This window comes from Scomber japonicus, chromosome 2 (genome assembly GCF_027409825.1).
Source record: "Scomber japonicus isolate fScoJap1 chromosome 2, fScoJap1.pri, whole genome shotgun sequence".
Classification (NCBI taxonomy): Eukaryota; Metazoa; Chordata; class Actinopteri; order Scombriformes; family Scombridae; genus Scomber; species Scomber japonicus.
The window spans coordinates 30197258-30219501 of record NC_070579.1 but is presented as its reverse complement, the minus strand read 5'-3'; the positions used below and the strand labels follow the sequence as shown (position 1 = coordinate 30219501).

The 22244-nt window shown below is 40.0% G+C and overlaps 2 protein-coding genes across 2 annotated transcripts; both read right to left on the bottom strand.

The window, feature by feature from the left end:
* Positions 1–916: 916 nt before the first annotated feature.
* as3mt (arsenite methyltransferase) lies at positions 917–6990 on the bottom strand. The gene is made up of 11 exons (XM_053332238.1): positions 6848–6990; positions 6539–6572; positions 5814–5941; positions 5571–5721; positions 4681–4817; positions 4496–4565; positions 4308–4389; positions 4099–4230; positions 2537–2676; positions 2328–2450; positions 917–1346 (listed from the first exon to the last, which is right to left on the bottom strand). Exons 1-11 carry the CDS (start codon positions 6862–6864, stop codon positions 1239–1241), a joined length of 1122 nt encoding a protein of 373 aa, XP_053188213.1. The 5' UTR covers positions 6865–6990; the 3' UTR covers positions 917–1238.
* Positions 6991–7152: 162 nt separating this feature from the next.
* Positions 7153–21152, bottom strand: wbp1lb (WW domain binding protein 1-like b). The gene is made up of 4 exons (XM_053335552.1): positions 20838–21152; positions 13702–13804; positions 11689–11850; positions 7153–10890 (listed from the first exon to the last, which is right to left on the bottom strand). Exons 1-4 carry the CDS (start codon positions 20922–20924, stop codon positions 10049–10051), a joined length of 1194 nt encoding a protein of 397 aa, XP_053191527.1. The 5' UTR covers positions 20925–21152; the 3' UTR covers positions 7153–10048.
* Between the last annotated feature and the right edge of the window lie 1092 nt (positions 21153–22244).

The following is a 22244-nucleotide window of genomic DNA, read 5'->3' as shown; positions in this document are numbered from 1 at the left end:
AGCCTCCTTGACCAATCAAATTCCAAAACAAGTGCACCTCATGTTAAGAGACAGACAGAACTCTACTCGTGACTTTTTTAATACATATATCCAACTACAGGAGATAATAACCACTGCACATGATTGACATATTCACGGGGATAGGACAGTGACGTGAATACCTGCACAGTATGATGTAATACAACATAACTGAAAAAAAAGCTGCAACTAAATATTATTGCGATTGATAGACAGATGCGTTTATTTTTAATATAATAAATAATGATATTAAAGAACAAAAACACAAGACTCTATGCCATCTGCCATCATCCAAATTATACGTAGAACTGTCCAATCAATAGCCCAAACGCGAAATATATTTAATTTTGATAAAGCAGAAAAAAAGCAGCAATTTCTCACATTTGAGAGGCTGGAACCAAATAATGTTTGACACTTTTGCTTGATAAATAGCTTAGCAGTTAAAAAAAACATAGCTCTATATTAACCCACTGTTGCCAATTAACTTTGACAGCTAAATAATGAATTGATTCTTTAGGCTCTAACTGAAATAAATGCCACCATACAATGTTAATGTATCTTAAACTAGAGGTTAAAGGTGTTGATCGGTGTGTCTTGCATATGTATTTTTTTTAAATCTGCTTATAATGGAACATGCTAATGTAACTCAAAACTACTTACCCTATGGTGTATAGTTAAAAAAGTGGGTGGCATTAAAACACTAAAACTAAAAAACTAAACTTTTTGTAATATGGAGTTTGGTGACATCATGTGATTCTCAGTGTAGCTCCACTCATCTTCAACCAGACCAGAGCTACTCATCAAGAGTAATTGAAAGCACCTTAATTGATGTATAAGCCTTTAAATAGCACAGAACCTCTGCTATATAGTATATGCAAAATTAAAAAAGGACATTCACTTCATCAACAAAATTTATTTTCCTTTAACAGAAATAAAAGCCACAATCAACATAATAATGTTAAATTAATTAGAAAACCTGTCAATAAACCACCTGATGAATGCACCACCATTCTTTTACAGATTCAAATACTTTTCAAGATTAATTATAAAATTCAGATTTTTGGATGCTGTAATATTAAACTACCACTTTACTTATGCAACATAATTGTGAGAATTAATTAAATGCATATCTAATTAAGGCAAGGAATAACTGTCACTGCTGCAGTCGTTTTAACTACAGCTAAGACACTGTTATGATGCTTGGTGTTCTCTTCCCACCATCACTTGCAGCAGGCAGCGGACTGTGTGCTGCAGCATCCCCCTGTGGCTGAACTTGGACTTTTTTTCTGCAGCTGCAAGGCCAGCTCAAAAGGATCCACGCTGCCTGCCTGTATGAACAGTACAACAAAGTAGAAGTCACCGGGAGTTCACTGTTTCATATTATGTAATTCCACTGTTTCATCGGAGAAGAGGAATTAGTAATGTATAAAATGATTGAAGTGGGATTCATTCATTAAAAGCAGATGTGTTCTCCCGCCTTATCTTATTTTATGGCATTAAAAAGAAACAAATATGTGGAAAAATTCTATATAGTAGAAACTACTGAGTCCTTCAGTGTATGTTTACTGCTGGTGTGTGACTCTGAGAATCTTTTATCAGTCATTGGTTGTTCATTAAATCAGGATTTCACAGTAACTGTGCCTTCAAAAACAAGACCAAAGGCTTTTTATTACCATTATCACCAAATAGCTGTGTTGATTAGAGAAAAAGTATCCCAACCTGATTTAACTTCAGAGGGGCAGTCCAAAGGTTAAGCCATTGTACAGATCAATATGTTTCTGATTAACTTGTATACTCAACACAATCTAGATGGAAATCCCTCAATAACTGAATGAAAAGTGTCATCAGTGATTTAAATGTTGGGGTACTGATTGAAAAATGTATAGTGGCGTTTGTAGATGTGTTTGTGCACAGAATGACCATGAGCACTGATAAGATGGCATTCCACGAGCTGAGAAGAGAACATTCTTTCCTGTTCAAGGTTCCCCAGCATGACTCCACAGTCTGGTTATGACTCCAAGACAGCTGCTTGACCTTGTGCTTGTGGATGTGTGCATATGTACGTTTGAGTGGGTATGTGGGTGTGCGTGTGTGTGTGTGTGTGTGTGAGAATTTGCAGCATGCTTTCTAGTACACACATGCACGTGTGAATGTGTGCACAGTTAAGACAGTGGGGCTCTTTGGGTGTGTCGCACATGTTCAAACGGACACCACAAACATACTGACCTCTAGTGCTCAAATAGAGATCAGTCTGAAATACATACATGACATCCTGGAAGTCAGTTGAGAGTCATGGCTGTGATACTGACCTTTGGTTTGACTCCGCAGGACCCGCGGGGACCTCCCGTTGGCTGGAAAGTGAAGTCTTCTGCAAATCTGGAATGGGTCAGGAGGCTGGCTACCTCTCCATCCACCTCCACCACATCTTGAGCCTGTACAATACACCCACACCTCACATAATTTGCCTTCAGAGCATGCAGAAGCGTACAGAAGAGCTTTAACAGCTGGAGCTACAGACCTTGAAAGTGTAGTGACAGTCAAACTGGAAGCTGTCCTCTACCCCTGAAATTGTCCCGTTATATATGACCTGGCAGGACTCAGCGCTGCTCTTAGGGACCTTAAACAGGCGATATGTGGCAGAGACAAACTTGAAGTCACCTGTGTTACCAGAAAAAAAAACATCATCATAAAAACATTAATGTATGTTTTACTGATACATTAATTGAATAATTAACTACTGACCCTTAAGCAGCATTGACACAACACAGTTATCAGTGAGTAATAAAAGTTGAGTAGAGACCAGTTTAACATACATAAACTTATGTTAAATCCTAAACAGAGCTGTACAGCACACATTAAACCTAACTGTGGCTTTTTAAGTCTCACACTAGGAATTACAATATGAAGTCAATTTCAAAATAATAATATGGTTGATAAAATCTGTCCGAGAATGCAACCAACAATGAAAAATAGTGTAGTTGGTCAAAGCCGCTGAGACAATTTAGATTATTCAATTAAGAGTTTTGCAGTTGTGTTCAAAACTGTTGGATTCACAGCCACTGACACACTGTACTGTTAGTACAAAACAGTACAGTATAATCATTTCTAACTATCCTCTAGAGTCATCCGCTGTCAACATTATGAGATAGTGTATATTTTATGGTGTTGATGTGTAACTCTTCTAAGAAAACATTGTTGTTAAGAAAAATATTATACATGGCTTCATCTTTTAACACATCCATGGGAGTAGTAACTCATAGTTACACAGAATTAAATGTCACTTAACACCTGCTCAGACCTTAAAGACCCTACACATGGATTTTTTAACTTGTTATTAAACCAATAATAGACCTCTAACTGGGAAGAAAGGATTGAGCCCATACAGAATCTGTATGAGCTTGAAGTCAAACACTAAGCGAGCTGACATTTGTTCCAACCTCCATCAACCTGTTGAACTCTAATGCTAAATCTAAAAAAGTAGTGCAATGGGACAATGTGCAAAAAATATACAGGGACTTTAGCACTTTAACTCTAACTTTCCTTAAATGGTCAAAGTCAAATGTCTCTTTATGTTTTTGTGTATAGCATATATATAGCATAGCATAGCATAGCACATTTTTAAGTGAAGCAACAGACTGTAGGACTGTGCCCTCCCCAGGGACAATAAAGTTTACTCTAATCTTCTCTGTTTGATTGACAGTTAGCTTTGTTGCAAATGTCAAGGCTGGACAACAATTATTCTTATTGGTTAACATAATTCTCCACCCCCCTTAAACCAGAGCAGAAGTCTAATTAACCAGAATAAGTAGGTGCAGAGCCTTTAAAATAATTTTGGTATTAGCAACAATCTAGGCTGAAACAATCCAGATATGCATAACTAAGAGAGTTTGGATTTAATCTAGTTCAGACTTAAATACATTGTAATTCTGGTGCAACAGGATCAAATTCATCCAGTGTAAAAAATTAATGCTTGTTAGTGAAACCCACCCACAAATGATGGTGTACAAAAAAAACCAATGAAACAACAAAGAAACAAGAAAATGCATAAATAACTAGCACAGAAACAAACAAGTATCAAACCTAGAACATCTTCCAGTTCTTTGTTGTCCACAGTGATGATGGTGGCTGTAACCAGCCTTGGGGGGCTGAAGCCCACCTCCTCAGCCAATCGCAGCAGATCCTCCCACCAGAGAGCTCCACCAAGACACTCACCTGCCAAGATAAACTACAATGTGATATACAGGCAGGTATGTGAGCTTTTATGGCAATAGGATATTAATGTGACGCACCCCACAGCACTTTATGATTTTTAATTTCCTCAGTGAGTCTTCCACTGCTGTAGACGTCACTGAAGTACAGCTCACCACCGTCCTAACCATTAACAGAGGGGCAGTGTCAGTAGTGAACATCCATGTGTTTGTTATGTTTTGTGAGGTTTGATAAGAAAGAGACCAAAGCTAAGTGGAAAGCAGTGTACCTTGAGTACACGGTAGGCTTCAGCCAGTACTCGCTTCTTGTCAGGAGAGAGATTCACCACACAGTTGGAACTAAACAATGGCGGAAAGTCACATTTTCAAAAGAGTTTTTTTTTTTTTTATAACAAGACAGAGATAAAATGAAAAGCAAAGAGAGAAAGAAAGTGAGACAAGAGAGAATTCTTACATTATGATATCAAATGAGTTCTTTTCCAGACCGGCCTCTGTTAAAGCCTCAATGTAGCCCTGGACAAAATTGACGTTGGGCTTCTTGTAGCCAAATTCTTTCATGTGGTAGTCCACGTATTCCTTGGCCACTTCGAGCTAGAAGAGAACACAGACTAGCATAAAATCTGTCTGTTTCATTTTCAACAGTCACGTGGTACTACTTATCAGGAGCTAATAATGTTTGGCTGAATCTGCCATGTTTATAGCAGGAAATGACAGGCTATTTGATTGCAAAATGAGAAAGAATGAGTTCACAATTTTTCAAGTTTGACTTAAAATAATAGTCAGGTGCACTGAAACAGGTTTTGATCACTGTTGTTTGTTGCTGTGTTTTTCCCCTAAATGCCCAGCCTGTCTTTCCCTCCACACCTGTCCTGCATCAAATCTTGTTAACCCTGCCCTGCTCCCAAGGCTTTCCCCTACCTATCAGCTCCTTACCTGTCCCCCTGTCCAGTCACCTGTCCCCCATTCCCTCATTAGTGTTCAGTATTTTAGCCCTGGTTGGAGTCCTTGTGCTGTCCTCTTCTGTTTGCTCAGTTTTATTCTGCTTAGTCATTGTGTGTATTTACCAAGTGGGTGATAAGTGATGATGGAGAGTGATTATTTTTGTATGAGTCTATATAATGTTTTTTAAAGGGAAATTTTACATAGTATGCCTTTAAGGACTGATTTTGCAATGAAATAGCTTGTCATTTACTGCTGTGAGGAATTTTGTCTTTCAAAATCCAGAATTGGAGACCTTACATTAGTAACAGTGTTCAGTATAGTTTCAGGTGCTATTTTGAGACATGGATCAAGATCTTACTCTAGCCTATCAGTCCATTATACTGTGATGCTAACATACAATACCTGGTTCTCAGTCATATCGAGGCCAGTGACATGACCATTCTCGCCCACCAGTTGACTAAGCATGTAGCAGTCCCTCCCACTTCCACTGCCCAGGTCCAGTATCCTGCAGCCCTCCAAACACTCTGGCACCACCAGACCACAGCCATAGTACCTGAAGGGAGAGCAAAGCCCATTTTGAGCGTCTCTGCAATAATCCTTTTCTTTTATATGTGTAAGAACATGTGAAGGAACAGCTCATTAAACCTTTCAGCGACTTTAGGGTGCACTTTCTTCAGAGCCTGGCGGATAAAGGCAGGGATGGGCTTGGCTGGAGTCAAACAGGCGTTGCTCTTCACGTCTTCAGTTTTCTTCAGCACATTGCCATAATAATCCTACATGTGCAGGAAAAAAACGTTAAACAGTTAATGCAGAAGGTTGTCAAAAATGAGCCTAATACTGTAAGGAGGAATTTGGAAAATGAATCACAACAAACCAGTGTTTCCCATTAATTTATAGCCTGAGGCCCAGCATAGTCTAATTTGTGCCACCACAGTTTCATAGAGAGCCAAACCTGTATCTGTATACCCTCCAAAATGTTCAGAAAAGCATCTCACCCTGCACCAAAGCTACTTCTGCCCTAATGAACTAGTTGAACTTGGATAATCACTTCTGCTCTGTTTGTTTCAGAGCTGAAATATGGACTTATGTTTTTTTTTTTATGGTTTGATTTCTTTGGAACATTTATGAACGGGTAACATTTCTCTCCCATGCTTTGTGGGTTGGACCTTTTTGCTGTGTCATCATTACTAGTCATACATACACAGTATATCAATATCCTGAGGGGAAACACTACAAGCTACTTCTTCTCTGTTAGTCAACTTACTTAGCGTTAGCATGAATGATGAACACCCGTGAACAAATTAATGTAGTGTTTTAGCTTTGAAAGCAATTCAAATACGATGTCAATAATGTCATATATGTCATCTTACCTTGACGTCCACGTGAATGGTGGTATCAACGAAGCTTTAAAAAGAAAGTAAATATATGTTAACTTCACACATGCTCGGGTAGTTACTGCTAGCTATCTGCTAACCTGACTGAAGGGCTGCTAGTAAACGGTTATAGTAGTATTCCAGGGTAAGTTACTCATTAGTAATACTGAGTAATTAACTTCACTACGAAAATACGGCTTCGTCTCACGCTAGCAACAGCACGCCACTCGCTGTTGTCATGCTAACTTAGCTACGTTACTATGCTAAGAAATGGCGACAGAAGTCATGGTATTAAGTTTTTCATACCTCTTTTCTTCAGACATTGTCTCGACTGCAAACAAAAGTCCACAAACTTGACAGAGGACAGAGCTGTTCAGTGGTTTACTGACCGCAGACAATGGACATTGGACTGTAAGCAAGTATAGGTTCCTTCCTGCTCAACAGCAAGCCCTGCCCCTCACTGTCTGACATTACAGCTGAGGCATCATACTGCACATGAACAGCACAGCACATTTTCCATGGTATATTTTAAGCTTTGAAAAGTTCAACTATAGCTTTCTGCATTAAAAAAAAGGAACACCACTCAGTCATGACATAACCAGGGAGTCTGCTTGAATTTAAAGGGGTATGTTTATTGAACATACATCCATCTTGGTTGTTGTAATAAATGGCTTATGATCAGAACATTCAAAGAATATGTGCAAAAAAAACACCTTACACACACACTGGTGAAGAAAGAAAAGTAGTGTCTTTGGCAAGATGCCCCTGATCTTGTTAACAAGTTATCTACTACATGTTAGTCAAATGCATGTACCCTTCACACGACTTCAGGATAAGTCTCGAAAGAAGTTGAATCTTTTCTCAACAGAAAGAAAATAATACCCAGGATGAGAAAACAAAACAAAACAAAAAAAAAACAAAGCTAATGATTTCATAAAAATGATAAAAGCAACTATTTGGTTCACAAGCGTGTCACAGAATATTGTACTCAAAATATAAAGTGGTTTTTGACATTCTACACAGTTCCAATCACGCTCAAAGGATTCAGCTGATATGAAAAATAGCTCATCTTTGTACTACACGTACCACAATTACACATTATTATTTAATACCTCACACAGAGCAAAAACACGTAAAGCACATTAGATCATCTTCAGGCTTTAATGGGTAAAATTAAATCTGATTACTCTCATATAGAAAGTTTACAAGTTATGATTGTGCTTCAAAGATACTATCTTTTTGGGAGACATCATCTGTTCTGATGTTTTCGGGCATGACTGTATTGTAAGATTGATGGCTGAAGCATTTGTGCTTTGCAGACATTGTAATGTGTGCAAGGTGCTTCAAAGAAAGACTGACACACCGGCATGTTAACATCTTCAACATTTCCAGTTAATTTCAGAAGGTGGGAAAACAAAAATCATTAATTAGAACAAGCTCATTTGTAAAAGTTTAACACTCATGTTCATTATAGAAATCAGTGGCGTTGTTTCCCCCCCCTGGCACATTCATCATCGATCTGTTACAGCTGCAGTGAGATTTGTAATTAAAGGGCAGATTTACAACATTCAAGCTGAGAACCAGCTATTAAAGGCATTTCAAACTGATGAGATAAATGAATGGAACCAATAAATGTTATTACTTTAACGATCTGGTCTTTGTTTTCTATTTGTAGTGCATTATCATATTGCTTGTTCACCACATCCTGTGACAAGAATGTTTCATCCATCATAAAAAAAAAAAAATCACATGCTGTTCAGAAATATCCTGTACCCTGCTTGATTATAATAGATATTCTACTATAGTTGTTTTATTAGCTTATCTGATTTCCTGCATTTTCCACTGATATTATTTATAGTTTTTTTTTTTTTTTTAAGTTTTCAATCCTCTGTACCGCAAGAGGTTTTTTTTAACTCACCAGGCTGCAATTGTTAGACATTTTGTTCTAAAATTGGCTGATTGGGTTCAATATTAACATTACAAATAATTTGTGTGCAAATTTTGGCTATTTGCTCCCCAATCATGACCATTATTACTTTACTGACCTTTATATCAAGTTGAAAGAGGGATGAATGAAACAAAACAATGGAGAAAAAAAAAAAGACATTCATCTGGTTTTTCTCTCCCTAAAAAGGCACACTTCATACCTCAGATAACAATAATACATGCAGAAGATTGGTGAAAATCATTTAACAAGCCACTGTTTGGTGACAATTCTGGAGACACAAACTGTTATGTTTCATCTCTGAATACCACAGCAGAAGGATGGTGAGATAGTGCTGATATGAAAATCCAAAGCAAAGAGTGTAAAAGATGCGACTCAGGATTCGCTGGTGAATGTGAAAATCTATTGAAGTGAATGACACACGAGTTTGAGGTCTGATGTTGCCCATTCTGGTTGTGATCTCTAAAAAGCTTCATATTCTGTTTTTAGTTACTGCTTAGTTACCTGCTTTCTTAGTGTCTCTCTCTCTCGTCTTGCTTTTGTCATATATTTGGGTAGGCACATACTACAAACATTCATTAAATTAAGTTAAAAAAAAAAAAAAAACTGAATACAAACTGACAAAGTGAACCTTGCCTTCACAGAGGTCCTACAGATGTTGCAACAAAACCTTGAGATGTAAATCATATACTGCAATTTTTAAGACTGAATTTATGAAAATCTATGCTTTTTTCTGTTCTGATTTGCTTGCAGCTAAAAGCTTCATTTATAAAGATAAATACATTTTGTGCAAAATAGGAACTGCTCACATGAAGACGTGTTAATGCACTTATACTTCTCTATCACTAGCGGTTCAGATAGAGAGCAACAAAAACAGACATAAGGCAGAGCGGTTTTTAAAATCGCTGAAAAAGCACTTTAGAAGCATCGGTCTAACGGGACGTCCCACACAGTCTTGTTCTGGTGTCCCTGTACAGTATCGGCTTGCATAAACACACACATTGCACTCATCCGAAATGTTCCTGCTGTGTGTTTTTTTTTTTTTTTTTTTTTTACTACCTAGTTTCCTGCCTGCGGAGAAAGGCTTTGAAAAATGGTTGAAACCGGTTGCGTGCGCCCTGTGAGGAGAGCTGCCTTCTTCCCGACCAGTGAACATCCTGTCCTGTCACAGCCTCAGCTATCAAGTCTTTGACACGTGTCAGTAGCTTCTGTTGCAGGGGAAGGACTGTGTGCGCGCAGTGTAGGGAGTCCTACACATATACACAGGCTATTAAAGGGCTTTCACTGCCCACATATAACCCAAAATACACAGGTTAAGGCCACTGTTCCAGTGTGGGGAGGAGCAGATTTTCTCAATGTTTCAATCTCAATCACATCCAGTTGAGATTCCACTTCCTGCTCCCACACCTGTCGTATCTAAGTTGTACACACTCATGACAAATACTCACTTAAAACACATAGACATAAAACACTTGCCCAGATACAAAAGCCTTCTCTGCTGAGCCTCCATGTTCGGTGCTAAGTGTTCTCCTTCCCTCTGTGACAAAGGTGTGTTAACTGTTTCAGCCCTGCGGCTCGCTGCTGCTGCTGTGGTGCGCTCCATCCTGCTCGCTGATGGTGTGGAGGAGGAGGCACACTGGAGGGTGGAGCGAGGCGCTGCCTATCTGGTGACTTGGCTGAGTGGGTCCTGACGGTCCTCGTGTGGCCCGCCTCTCCAGCCCGCCCAGCACCTGCTCCTCCTCCACGCTGAAGGAGGCGCGATGGCCGCAGCTGTCGCAGAAGTCGCTAGCCTCCTCCCCCTCCTCTTCGTCGTCGCCGCCGTCGTGTCCCTCTCGCCCCAGCAGGCTCTCTAGCTCCCTCAACTCCTTGCCTTCCTGGCCTATTCCTCCTGCTCCGCTGCAACCGCTGCTCCCACGTGTGCCGCACACACACACCTCAATCCCAGAGTCCCCTGTAAATCGTCTCCTCCTTCCATTGGGGAGGCGATCTTTGTCCTCAGAACAACCCTCTGACAGGTCCTTCAGCAGCGGGTCCTTGCAGGAGTCTTCCCTACATCCGTTTCTTTTCTCTTGGCTAGTGAGTCCCTCCCTACTGAGCCCATCTGGCAGCAGTATCATTCCTGAATCTTGTGCTGTCTGCATGGGCTTGTTGTCAGGCTTGGGCCTTAAGTCTAAAGTGGGGGGCTGTGGCTCCTCTAGGTTGGGTCTGCAGCACAGACTGTCAGAGACTGGGGGTACTGGAGTGGGCTGAATGGCTGCACAGTGTCCCTCCTGCTGCTCAGGAGACAGTGGACTAGAAGCCACTGAGGTTGGGCCTGTGTGTAAGGCACTGTAGGGAGGGGGGGGCGTGGGCGGCCGGTTGACCACCTCTTCATAGTCAGGCAGGAGGTAGTTTGGCAGAAACCCTGCAGAGAAAAAGATGAAAGAAAACAGTTCTGAGTGAAAAAAAAAACATCAGAAATTTGCATATGCACTGAAATAAATGTACAAAACTTCAATTTGGAGAAATACATGATGCAAGGAAAGCACCAATTACATGGGTTAGTTGTTTTTTTTAAATACACAACATTGTCTGACCCCTGTATGATCAGAGTGACCTAGCTGAACTCCCCAGACCACTATTTAAGCATTCCCAAAGCCACAGGTGGGGGAGTGGGGGGAAATGTAACAACAGTTGAGGTCAAAACAAGCTCATTTCTAGGTCAGTTATGTGCCGAGGAACCGTTGCAGCAGTGTGTGAGATGGTGTTGCAACTCTGGCAAGGTACCAAGAGAGAAATGCTGGCCATTTCCTGAAAACTGGGGCATGCAAACAGGGAAGGTACTGACACTGTGTGAAACCAGGGATGACTCCAAGCGCAAACATTACAATTTGAGAGCCAGGCTTCACTGCTTTACCCTACTTTTAAATTCCACAGTTTGATGCAACAAATGCTGATTCAAAATGATTCATCACCAGCTGCAAAACCTACAGATTTAATGACTAAACGGTGTGTGGGAGAGAGAGTATATACCACAGGAATTAAGAATAATGCATTATATTCACCAGTTGATTTTTTCTGTATGTTCCTCAGTTCTTAATTATCATTATCTAGATCTTCATTTATAGGACTGCTGATCATTACACATTGATTTCCATTCTTTGATTGCTGCCGTTTTCAGCATCTCTGAAGAATCACTATCAGTCATCACTAAAGATCTTACTGAAGTAGAAGGGCACAGATGGGTAGTTGTGTGCTTCGCGGTAAGCGATGAGGTTTATCTCGTGCTGCCGCTGCTGTTGCTGCAGTCGATGTTTGGTACGCCGATGGTGGCACACGCAGCAGCAGCTTAAGATGAAGATGATCGCCCACACCAACCAAAACCCTACAGAAAGAGAGAGAGAAAAAAAAAACAGTGCAGCATGGATAAAATGTAAATGTGACTGTCGGCTGCTTGGCACCCTAAATAAACACACATGGTGATACAAAGTTTAAACAGGAGAAATTGTGCTCTACAGTATCCATGCTGTTTAACCCTGATGTAACAAAGCGCCTGTTGCTAACATCAACATATCACTGCAGATCACATACTGTCAACATCTGCTTCTATCATAGTGAAACATTCTCATGTCTGTACACTGTACGTATGTGCTGCGTTCTATATTTCCTGGCATAGAATCAATTTAATCATCATTGAACGGAGCCGGTCTGTTCTTATCTCTGTGACAAAGCACTGACAGATTTACAGCCGTCCCAGCTCTTTCTCTCTGAAGCAACCCCATATTTTACACCACAGCTGTCTTACTGGTTCAACTCTGAGCTCTCTGCTTTTTCGCTTACGAGACAGTTGTTCATATTTGTAAAATGTTCTGGCAGGAGAATAAATACTATAAAATAATAGGAGACATTCATTTTTAAAATGTTGAAATCTTGGAGGATGACAAACACAAACTGATCTGCAGATGCAGTTTTTCTTTGTCATACACACTGATGAAAAAAAATCCCGGCACAGCTTCACCATTGAGGAACGTTCAATGCTTTTTTCCCAAATTTCCAATTCCCTTTTTTCAGTCCCAATTTTCTCCACATTAATTATTTGTGGCACTTTACCGTCTAGAAACACATCTTAAAAGCAGCAGCAAGGGTGAAAAACTGAACAAGGCTTCAAAAGCGCTCCAGTTTACTGTGTGTGTGTGTGTGTGTGTGTGTGTGTGTGTGTGTGTGTGTGTGTGAAATAAGTTAACTGCCACTATGTTGACAGAAAAGGGGGAAACTTCATTTGAAGGATTACAGAGCAAGGGTGTCTGTGTCTCTGGAAAATAAAAATGTAAACTACAGAGTATGGAGCTCAGTATAGTGCATGTCTGTACAACTGATAACGTCTTCCTGCCTCATTACCAACAGATGCTGACATACTGTCATGACTGTTGCTTACAAAGTGATTTAAAACATGACTCCTTCTTCTTCTGTTGTAGCCACTAAAGCATTTTTGTTGACTACTGCTACATACTGTAGCCAGTTAGCACTCTGTGGATGGCCATCAGCGCTGCTCTTCTACTACTAAAGCTGGGTTACATCTAAACCAGGGAGGAAAGGAGTGCTTTGTTCTTAATGAATTAATAAATGGTTAACATAGTATTAAGTTCTTAGAAATAAGCTGGCTCCAGTGTGAATGTTGCTTATTTCTAAGAACTCACACCAACTGACTAATGCTGCCCATCCTTGACCAATCTTTCTACTACAGAACAGGAAAAGACCAAAATCTTCATATTGAGGCAATTTATCAAGTTGTGCTGCCCTATCAAATCATTTCATGCAAATCTTCAAACAACATTTGGAGATATCCTCGCTAATAATTAACACTTCTGTAACTTAAATGGACATCATGTGACCTGTTTTGTCAAAGTGTTCAAAGTGTTCTTGCAGTGCACTGTTCTTGTTTGTTCTCAGTCCAACGTAAAAGGTCATTTTGATGATGACATTAGTTTTCATGACTTATGCTCCAGGGGTTTTCTGGGACTAGTGAAGTAACCTAAAACCTGCCCCAGTTCTCAAGATCAGTATTTCATCCCTATATGATCCATCATTCATGTAAGGTGGGTTACTGAAGTAGGTAATCGCTATAGTTTAACATCACATTGTGTCTGTGCCTATAAGACGAGAGAGAGGGAGAAGGAGGGAGAAAGAGGGAGGTGTGGTCAAAGAGAAACAAATGAAAGAAAGACATCACACTTACACCAGAGCTCGTAGTAGTAGCTGCAGCACTGAGACTCTCCGCAGCAGTGTCCGGACTCACAGATGTAGCTCTGGTTGTTGACGCCTTCGCAGTGCAGCAGGCTCTGCGAGACAAGCGGGAGAAACGGTGTCACTTTAAAAAGAAATGTATAAATCAACAGCTCATATTTAAAAATAAATAAAACATCTCAAGGCATCTGGTTACGGTGGGCAGTGCCCTATGAAAAAAATAAACCGAGCCCCCAACCGTGTATCAAGTGTTGTTCTTTAAAAAACAATAAATCACACTGAGTGAAATGACATTTGTTTTTCTTTCATTTCTGGTTTAACGCTGATAAGCAGAAAATACTCTTTACTGAATTGACATAAAATTAAACACTATAATTTATTATGAAAGGGAAAATATCTAAAACACTAACTCAAGTCATCACTGGCTGAATGTTTTCAGAAGTTACATAAATGATCAGATTACACACAAGACACAGGTGGAATCTGCTCTTTTTCAAATCTACGTTTATAGACTTCATTTTAATCTTCCTGGATTTATTTTATGTTCCCACTCATCAAAGTTTCATGGTCCACTGATAAGCCAAAGTCAAAAAGGTGCTACTAGACTAAACTAGAAGCCATGGCATCATTACATGTTCTCCCTGGTGTGGCTAAAATGTGGATGATACTCTTTCACCTTTATTTAAAATACAAATATAAACAACAGCCCACATACTGTAGGCATAGTAGGAAGAGCACAGGTGTTACTAATACTATTAACAATGGCTGTTTCATTCAAGTGTCACAAGTAAGTGAAAAAGCACAATACCAGGACCCAGCTAAATGGAATTCAACCATCATTCATTTCATTATTTACACTTCTCCTTTTTTCTTTCTTCTACTTGTGAAAATGTCTCCAACTGGTCTAAAGCTAGCTCACCCTGTGCTGGGTTTTTTCCAGTTTACTGAAACATTCACTGTATACTAATTCCACACATTACAATTCTCAGCAGGTTTTGAGTATGTAGCATGTTGGGAAAAGCAACTAAATAAAGTATGCTCAAAAACAGCCAGTATGCATATTAAAAAAAAAAAACACTTCATTTTTGATTCTGCTATTAATTTACACTTTAATGCAATGTGTAAGAGATACTTAAAGCAAAGAAACATGTAATTAACTTTTGAATGGTGGTGCAACCCCAGAGCTCCACAAATGTAATCAAAAAGTAAATCTGTTTTCTCTTTGTTAAATGTATTTATGATAGAATTCTTAAGTTGTGGTTTTCCATTCACATCTGTATTATATATCTAATATTGTATCATTTCATGTTTTTACAAACTAGTGGAGTATGATTGAGTCTTGATTTCTTGCATGCTGCCTGTATGCATAATATGTACAATCACTATAATAAAAGTAGGAAATTAGGTCAGACACATTTTTACATATCTAGCCCTGACCTTTGATTAAGACTAATTTCCAACTAGTAGCCAACATTTATACTTAGCTATTAGATGTGGAGTAAACAAGTGTGCTGGCTACTTGTACTGGTAAGCTGCTAGTATTTCATCAAATGTTTAAGGCCCATATCAAGTGCACATTTTTGAGTCACGGCCAGCGTAAAACCACTCAAGCTGGTTGCACAATATATAATCAACTATATCAACTTTAAAGTGCAAGCTGAGGCCCTAATCACAACTCGGAAAATGTCAGGAGATGTTCGGCACGCCTGTCTACTTTCACCCGCGATCGAAATGGCGTCTCTTTCATGTTTTAACTGTCGATACTAGCAACTCCCTGCCTGATCAAAAGTTAACCTCACAAAAAAAAGGACACCGCTAATTTCCATCGTATCCGTGAAAAGGTTACGCTGTGAAAGGACCCTGGCTAGACCGCAATCAGATCAGATAGATCAGGATAGCATTGAAAGACAAGAGAGCACTGTAATCAAAATCCTCTCATGAGAAAGGTCAATGGATTTTTCCAGGATGATCCCTCAGGTGTTTTCTTCTAGATTAGTTTAATAATTAGCTAGTTTCTATATTAGGAAAGTTTTTTTTCTTTCTCTCTCTCTCTCTCTCTCTCTCTCCAAAGATTACCAGTGTAGGTCCCAGATTAAAAGGCATGATGATCCAAGGTCCAAAAATCCCAGACGAGTCCCTCCACCTCATAGGTCATTATCTCACAGAAGAAAAAGTCAAACAGCTCTCAAACATACTCTCACTCTCTCTCTCTCTCCCTGCCTCCCTCTCCCTCTCCCCCTCTCTCTCCGTCTCTCTCTCTCTCTGTCCACTCAACCCACACTCTCTCACACACACACACACACACACACACTCCCTCACCCCGCTCCAATCCAGGCCCAAACAGTGGACAAGGATTGCTCTACGGAAATTTCCAAGCAGGCAGCAGCAGAGCGAGCTCCTAGCTGGAGCGCTGCGTGATAATAAGGCGCACGGAGAGCGGTGAGAGGTGTGTGCAAGTGTGAGAGGCAAAGAGAGAGAGGGGGAGAGAGAGAGAGAGAGAGAGAGAGAAAGCGGTAACGCAGGAATGATTCGTCACATGCAAACCCCACCAGATCAGCACAACCCCCCCCCCCCCCCGAAACTGCCGACATAAACTGCTGCCTCACAGCTGTTTTACCCTCATCCACTCATTTCAATGTGTTTCAAAACTCGTCCGAAAACAGAGGGATTTAATTCTCTGTGTAATAAACACACAATGTTCTGTTCTGTTCTGTTCTGCACCCCCCCTCTCTCTGATACGTTCAGCTGTTTTCACTGACTTGCTGACTGTTCTCCACCATATGCTCTGCACTTGGCAATCTGGGTCATTTTTGCAATTTGATACAGATAGCCATCTAGTTTGTTTGGGTCTTCAAGCTTGTGCTGCATAAAGATAGCCAAGTACTGAAGGGGAAAGGAAGGCGGGGAGTGTAGGGTGTGTGTGTGTGTGTGTGTGTGTGTGTGTGTGTGTAAGCTCAGTCTTAAAAGTAATTTGTACTGCTGAAAAATGGGAGATCTCAATTAAAGAGCTGAAGCTGAAAAATCACCTGGTTGAGATCATCCCTGAGTGATTGTGATTTTTTTTTTACTTCTCCTATAAGATGCAGACAGCGACTGAGCAAAGAATCTGCACAGACTGGATTCCTCTGTCTCCCATCCAAACAGGCAGCGATGAAACAATCCACCTCTCTCATGTTATACAAACATATTAAAAAAAAAAAAAAAAGAGGCAGATTTGGTTACCGTCCCAGAAATGATAGCCGCATTAGAAAAAATAATAACCTTAATAATGAGGAGCTGTTGAAATGAGCGGACAACGAGACGGTGTTCGAAATTCCAGGAGAGAGAGAAGAGGTCGCGGTTATTAGTTCGTTCTTGACTGCGCTGTAGGAGCTGATCCACTTAGCGCAGCGGGCCTGTAGGACTTGGCCAGTTAGCTGATGCGTGTAAAAGACCTCGCTGACCCCCTTTATTTATTATTCTGTCCTGCGACAAAGAAAGGTGCTCTTTTACAGTCATCAAGGTTACGCAAAACAAAACGCCGCTGAGGCATTTGTAGCAAACGTCACCCCTCTTGAAAAAAACGTCTCCCGACTTTAAACAGCTACAAGGGACAGTTGCCTCATTTTATCTCAGTAGTGAGAACATACACTGTGTTTGCCGACAGCTAACCTTTAACTTTTAGATACAGGGTTTGGACAAACTCCAGCTGTTACTATTAAATAGCTACAATCTAGTTACATAAGAACTACAGAGGAGTTTAGACTGACATGAGCAGCGGTTTAGCTTCAGGCAGCAGTCACTGGGATGAGATGGAACTGCCGACCATCATCTTCTCTGCTGGGGTTACCATGACAATGATAACTTTTACAATTTCATTCAGTGTTTCTCTAATATTGGTTTTTACTGATGACTGTATTAACACTGCAAGTTTAGACAAGCTTCACTGTGTTTTGCTCATTGTTCACCTGGATGTCTAAGCTCCACTATGCAGCATGATGTATGAGCACAGTTTGACACTAGAAGCTGTTTTTACATTTATCTGCTGAACAAGGAAACTTTCTGTGTGCTCATAGAACATCTAAATTAAAGAGGTCGGCCTGTGGGCTTGATTTCTAACATGACAACGAGTCTGAAGAAGCACACGTGTGATGTAAAAACTTGAAGCCTCCAGCCCAGTCTGCAAACACTGAGAATGAACTTTATAGTGAAGTAGGACAACTTTTTTTAAGGCGGAACAAGTAGTAGTTGTAATTTCTAAGGATTTGAATGAGGGAATTTGTGGGAAAAAAACCCATATCTGACACATATGTATTATTATTCCAAGCTCTTTACGCTTAAAAAAAACAATGGTTTTGCACTAAAGAGTTTGGCATGAGATCAAAACAAAAACCAATGTGGAACTGGCTGATCATCACTCTTATCTGCAATTTTCTTCAAAAGCAAAACAATACCTGTGCCTTTACAGCATGTGTGACTAGGCTTGACCCACGAGGTCAACATAACTGAAGTAAACTACAGCTTTACAAGCTCTCAGTCAACATATTAGGTAGAGCTGTGTGACATGACACACGTGACACAGACTACGGTCAGTCTGAACACAAGAAAGACTGATCAGTAATAGTTTATATTGTTAAAGCCTTCATTGAAAATTCACACAAAGAAATACAATCCAATATGAGTATGTACCTTTTATTTGTTAAATTTATCATTCTAAATGTTCTAAGAATAAAGTCTATCCATTTGGTCATTTTATATAAACTATTTATGAATTGAATTTACAGGAAATGTGCTATATCTTGATATGCATGGTTACTGGGCTTTGAAATGACTTCTGTCAGGATATGAGATTTTGATCATATCACACAGCCCTAGTACTGGTTAAAAAAAACAAACCATTAAACATAATGTTTTTATAGTCTTTGTTATTTTTTTGTTGCAGCTATAAACAGCTGTGTAAAGAAACGGAAGAAACAGCTGCAAACTTTTCGAGGCAACAGCCCCATAAATACACCAAGGTGACTGAGTTCATATCAGCTGGAAAGCACAACATTTTGACTGCTCAAGATCTGAAATATTTTGGGCCTAATAAGTATACTAGCGAGCTGGACGGGAAAATATTCATAGTAATCAGGTTGTAGTTATGATTTATAAAGAGGTCAGACATTTTTGTTCTCACTAAAAAAGGTGGATTTTTCAGTTCTGGAGAGTGAATGGGAACTTTTCAAATATTGGACTGTGTGATGGAGTGGATAACTCATAGTGTGTACTGCTAATGAGAATTGTTAATGGACAGTAATTAGTGATCACTGGCTACGCTGACACTGGGACATTGATAAAACACAGCAGACTTTCTTGTAAATAAAGAAAACATAGCCCTGAGCCATGTGATGCAACTGTTGTCTCCTCGTAGCCAAAGGCCATCAGCTTCACTTGCACAAACAAATGACATATGTACAGTGTTCCCCGGCATAGTTCTCCTGCTTTACTTTGTCTGAAAATAATGTAAATTAACTGCCAGAAAATATACATCCTCCTGTAACTCTATATTTTAAGCACACGTGTGCACTAATAATAAACAGATAATGCACGTGATACCGCATGTGATAACAATATTATCTGGAATTTTCACCCCAGAAAGAAAAAAAAAATCAGAAACCTAACTTGGTTTATTACTTTATGACCCTTTCGCCTAGATGTCTTTGCGAGATTATTGGACAGCAGAGGAACTTGAAACTTCAGCACTTTTGTAGGCCTCAGAGATATCTTCCAGCACATTCGCTACTGATAAAACAAACAGGCTGCTATCTTTGTATGAAAGGACTGATCAAGTCCAGATATGATTTTCTCACTACTTTCCCACGCCACATTGAATACCCGACAGCTAATAGCTATAAAGTAATGACAACACAACACCGTGCAGGGCAATGGTTGACATGCTAAACTGAAGTTAATCTGTGGAATTCTGTCAGATGATCATTTCGATTTGTTTTAGCTCATGTTGGAGTGATTCTGGTGCATCCTTGAGTGTGTCATCAGAAGGAATGGAGACTTGTTGCTGCACCTCTTTACTCATGCTGCTATAACATAATACTAAACTTACAGTGCCTCCACATAAGCACAAGTACATACTCATCTAGCAAACAGTAACAGGTGCTGACTATTAACATCAATCCAACCACTCAAATTATACATGTAAACAATTTGTGTGTGAACTGCAGGTCTCCAACATATGTAACTTCTAAAAGGCAATAACATTTATTTTGATCTATTCTGGACTCCTGGCAGTGACTTTTATATGTATGCTGCTGCTCTGTTAGCAACTGAGACTAAGAAACTCCATTCTAATCCACTAGAAACTGTCATGGATGCTACTACAGTACCAAAGTTATTATTACATTTGGAGCTTTAAATCAGTGTCATTTGTTTGTGAAGATGGAAGGGGAAAGGTGAAGCCTGTGGTTTATTTTCTGTAACACAGTGGACTCTACGTTTAACACTTATAGATACTATAACTCTTTTAAATGGTATCATTTTTATATAAAGTCTAAAACAACCAGGCGACGTGATGACTGTCAAGGAATTGACTATAATATTATTGTCAACTAATTGGTAATACAATCTAACACTATCTTCACACATAATAGCCAGCATAATAAGTGTAAATAAGTCAGGTACTAACAGCTATTCTATGTTTATCTGGTAAAGATCATTACAAAAGTCATGTACCACTTAGTTGTTGTGTCTACCTGTGTGGGGGAATCCATACCTGAATTACTGCTTCTGTTGTTTATGCAACTCATTTCTGGTCAAAATGTCAACCTTCTACCATAAACACAACACATCACAGCGAGGCCCTGACTGCCGAGTGTCACTTTACTTCAATGCTAGGTGCGTTAGCCATTGCAGCTAACAGGCAGACAACCGTGCTATCATCCTTCTTGACAGGACAGTAAAAGTTAAAGTAACCTAATATCTCATGACAGTAGGTGTACTATGCTGCAATAACGCTTTGGCTTGCTGTTATCAAGCTAATAACTGTGTGGACACTTTGCTAACTTAGCCCGATAGCTAACTGGCTAGTGAAGACACTTTGCTAACTTAGCCGGATAACTAGCTAGCGTACAGCCCTTGTTTTTGACTGCTTACCCTGTCTGCTGGGGACTCGGTGGGGGTGGCAGAGCCGACAGCGTGCAAAAACAACCCCATTTTGAGAGCCGAGCATACGCCTCTCATTCCTCCAAAAAGTTGCTACAGCTACGGCGAAAGCATACGCACGCAAACACTGTTGTTCACAAAGTGTGTCCGAGTATCCTCAACTATTCCTCGGCCCGTGTCTCGCTGAGAGGCCGCTGCATGCGCCGCCTCCTCTGAGTCCAGGACATTTCCACAAGGCACGGTGCTGGCGCAACCGGTTGCCGTCGGTGCCACTGGCTCATACAGCTGTTACACAAGCGGCTCCTCCAGTACGGGGACGCAGTCTCGGTCTGCTGGGTGTGGCGTGGTCACCTAGAACCGATCCATGTGCGCAACGTGAGGGGTGTTCAGTTGCGTGGATCGCCACTGGTTTTGCGGACTGTACCGCGATTGGATAGGCCGGAGACAGTTGGGGAGTAGGCTGACCAATCATTGATCGGTGCGTCTGTCTTGCATGTGCATGGCCTTGTTGTCTTACTCCAAGATAAAAAAGCTTTTATTTCATCATACCGTATTCAGTGTAAAACGTGATGAGAGTGGTACAGATGGGAAAAAGTTGCAAATTGTACTAAACATGCAGAAGCAGGTTTCAGTTTTAATGCACATCATACTTGGAGCAAACCCCTTCAGAAAACTGAAGGTCTGCTGTTTTAAATCAATGCCGCTGCCTATATTAAATCAAATGTGAGGTTTTTGATAAATATTTCACACTACACTGTAACTTTTACTCTCTTGTTTTATCTGTCTTATTTGACTTTTTATTTGCTATTTAACTCTTTTCAAATATATATATGTACACACACAAATATTTCCTTATGTTGCTTTTACATTTTGTCTTGATGCCTATTATGATGCTATACAAATAAACTTGCCTTATTAGACAACAGTCATATTTGGATACTAGGTGCAATGCACGTTTACTACTCAGCCTATAGCCTAAGACATGAGGAAATCTGCTCCTACCTTTGAATGTTTTTATTTTAATTACTCATCTTTCACAAAATATACAGTACCCATCGTACAGTTAAATGTTCTTAAACAGGCCAGTACACTCAACTTGCCAAAGCCCATACTTTTTCACTTGTACCTAGTGGTAACTAGCCCTGCAGATAGTTTTGCCTTTAACACTTATGCTGCCATTCAATAAAATAATGGTGGTTGATGGAACACATTTCATTTGTAAAACTCAACAGCAACTTATCTTTCCAGAAGTAGTGTCCCAGTCCTTCCTTAGTTTTCAGCTGAACTGCTTTCTACAGAAGTAATTGTTCTAAGAAAATAGATCTTTGTACTGTATTGAGGTTGTGGCAGATGTTTCAAAGGGCATATATCTAAAAACCTCTGCACATACAATTTAAA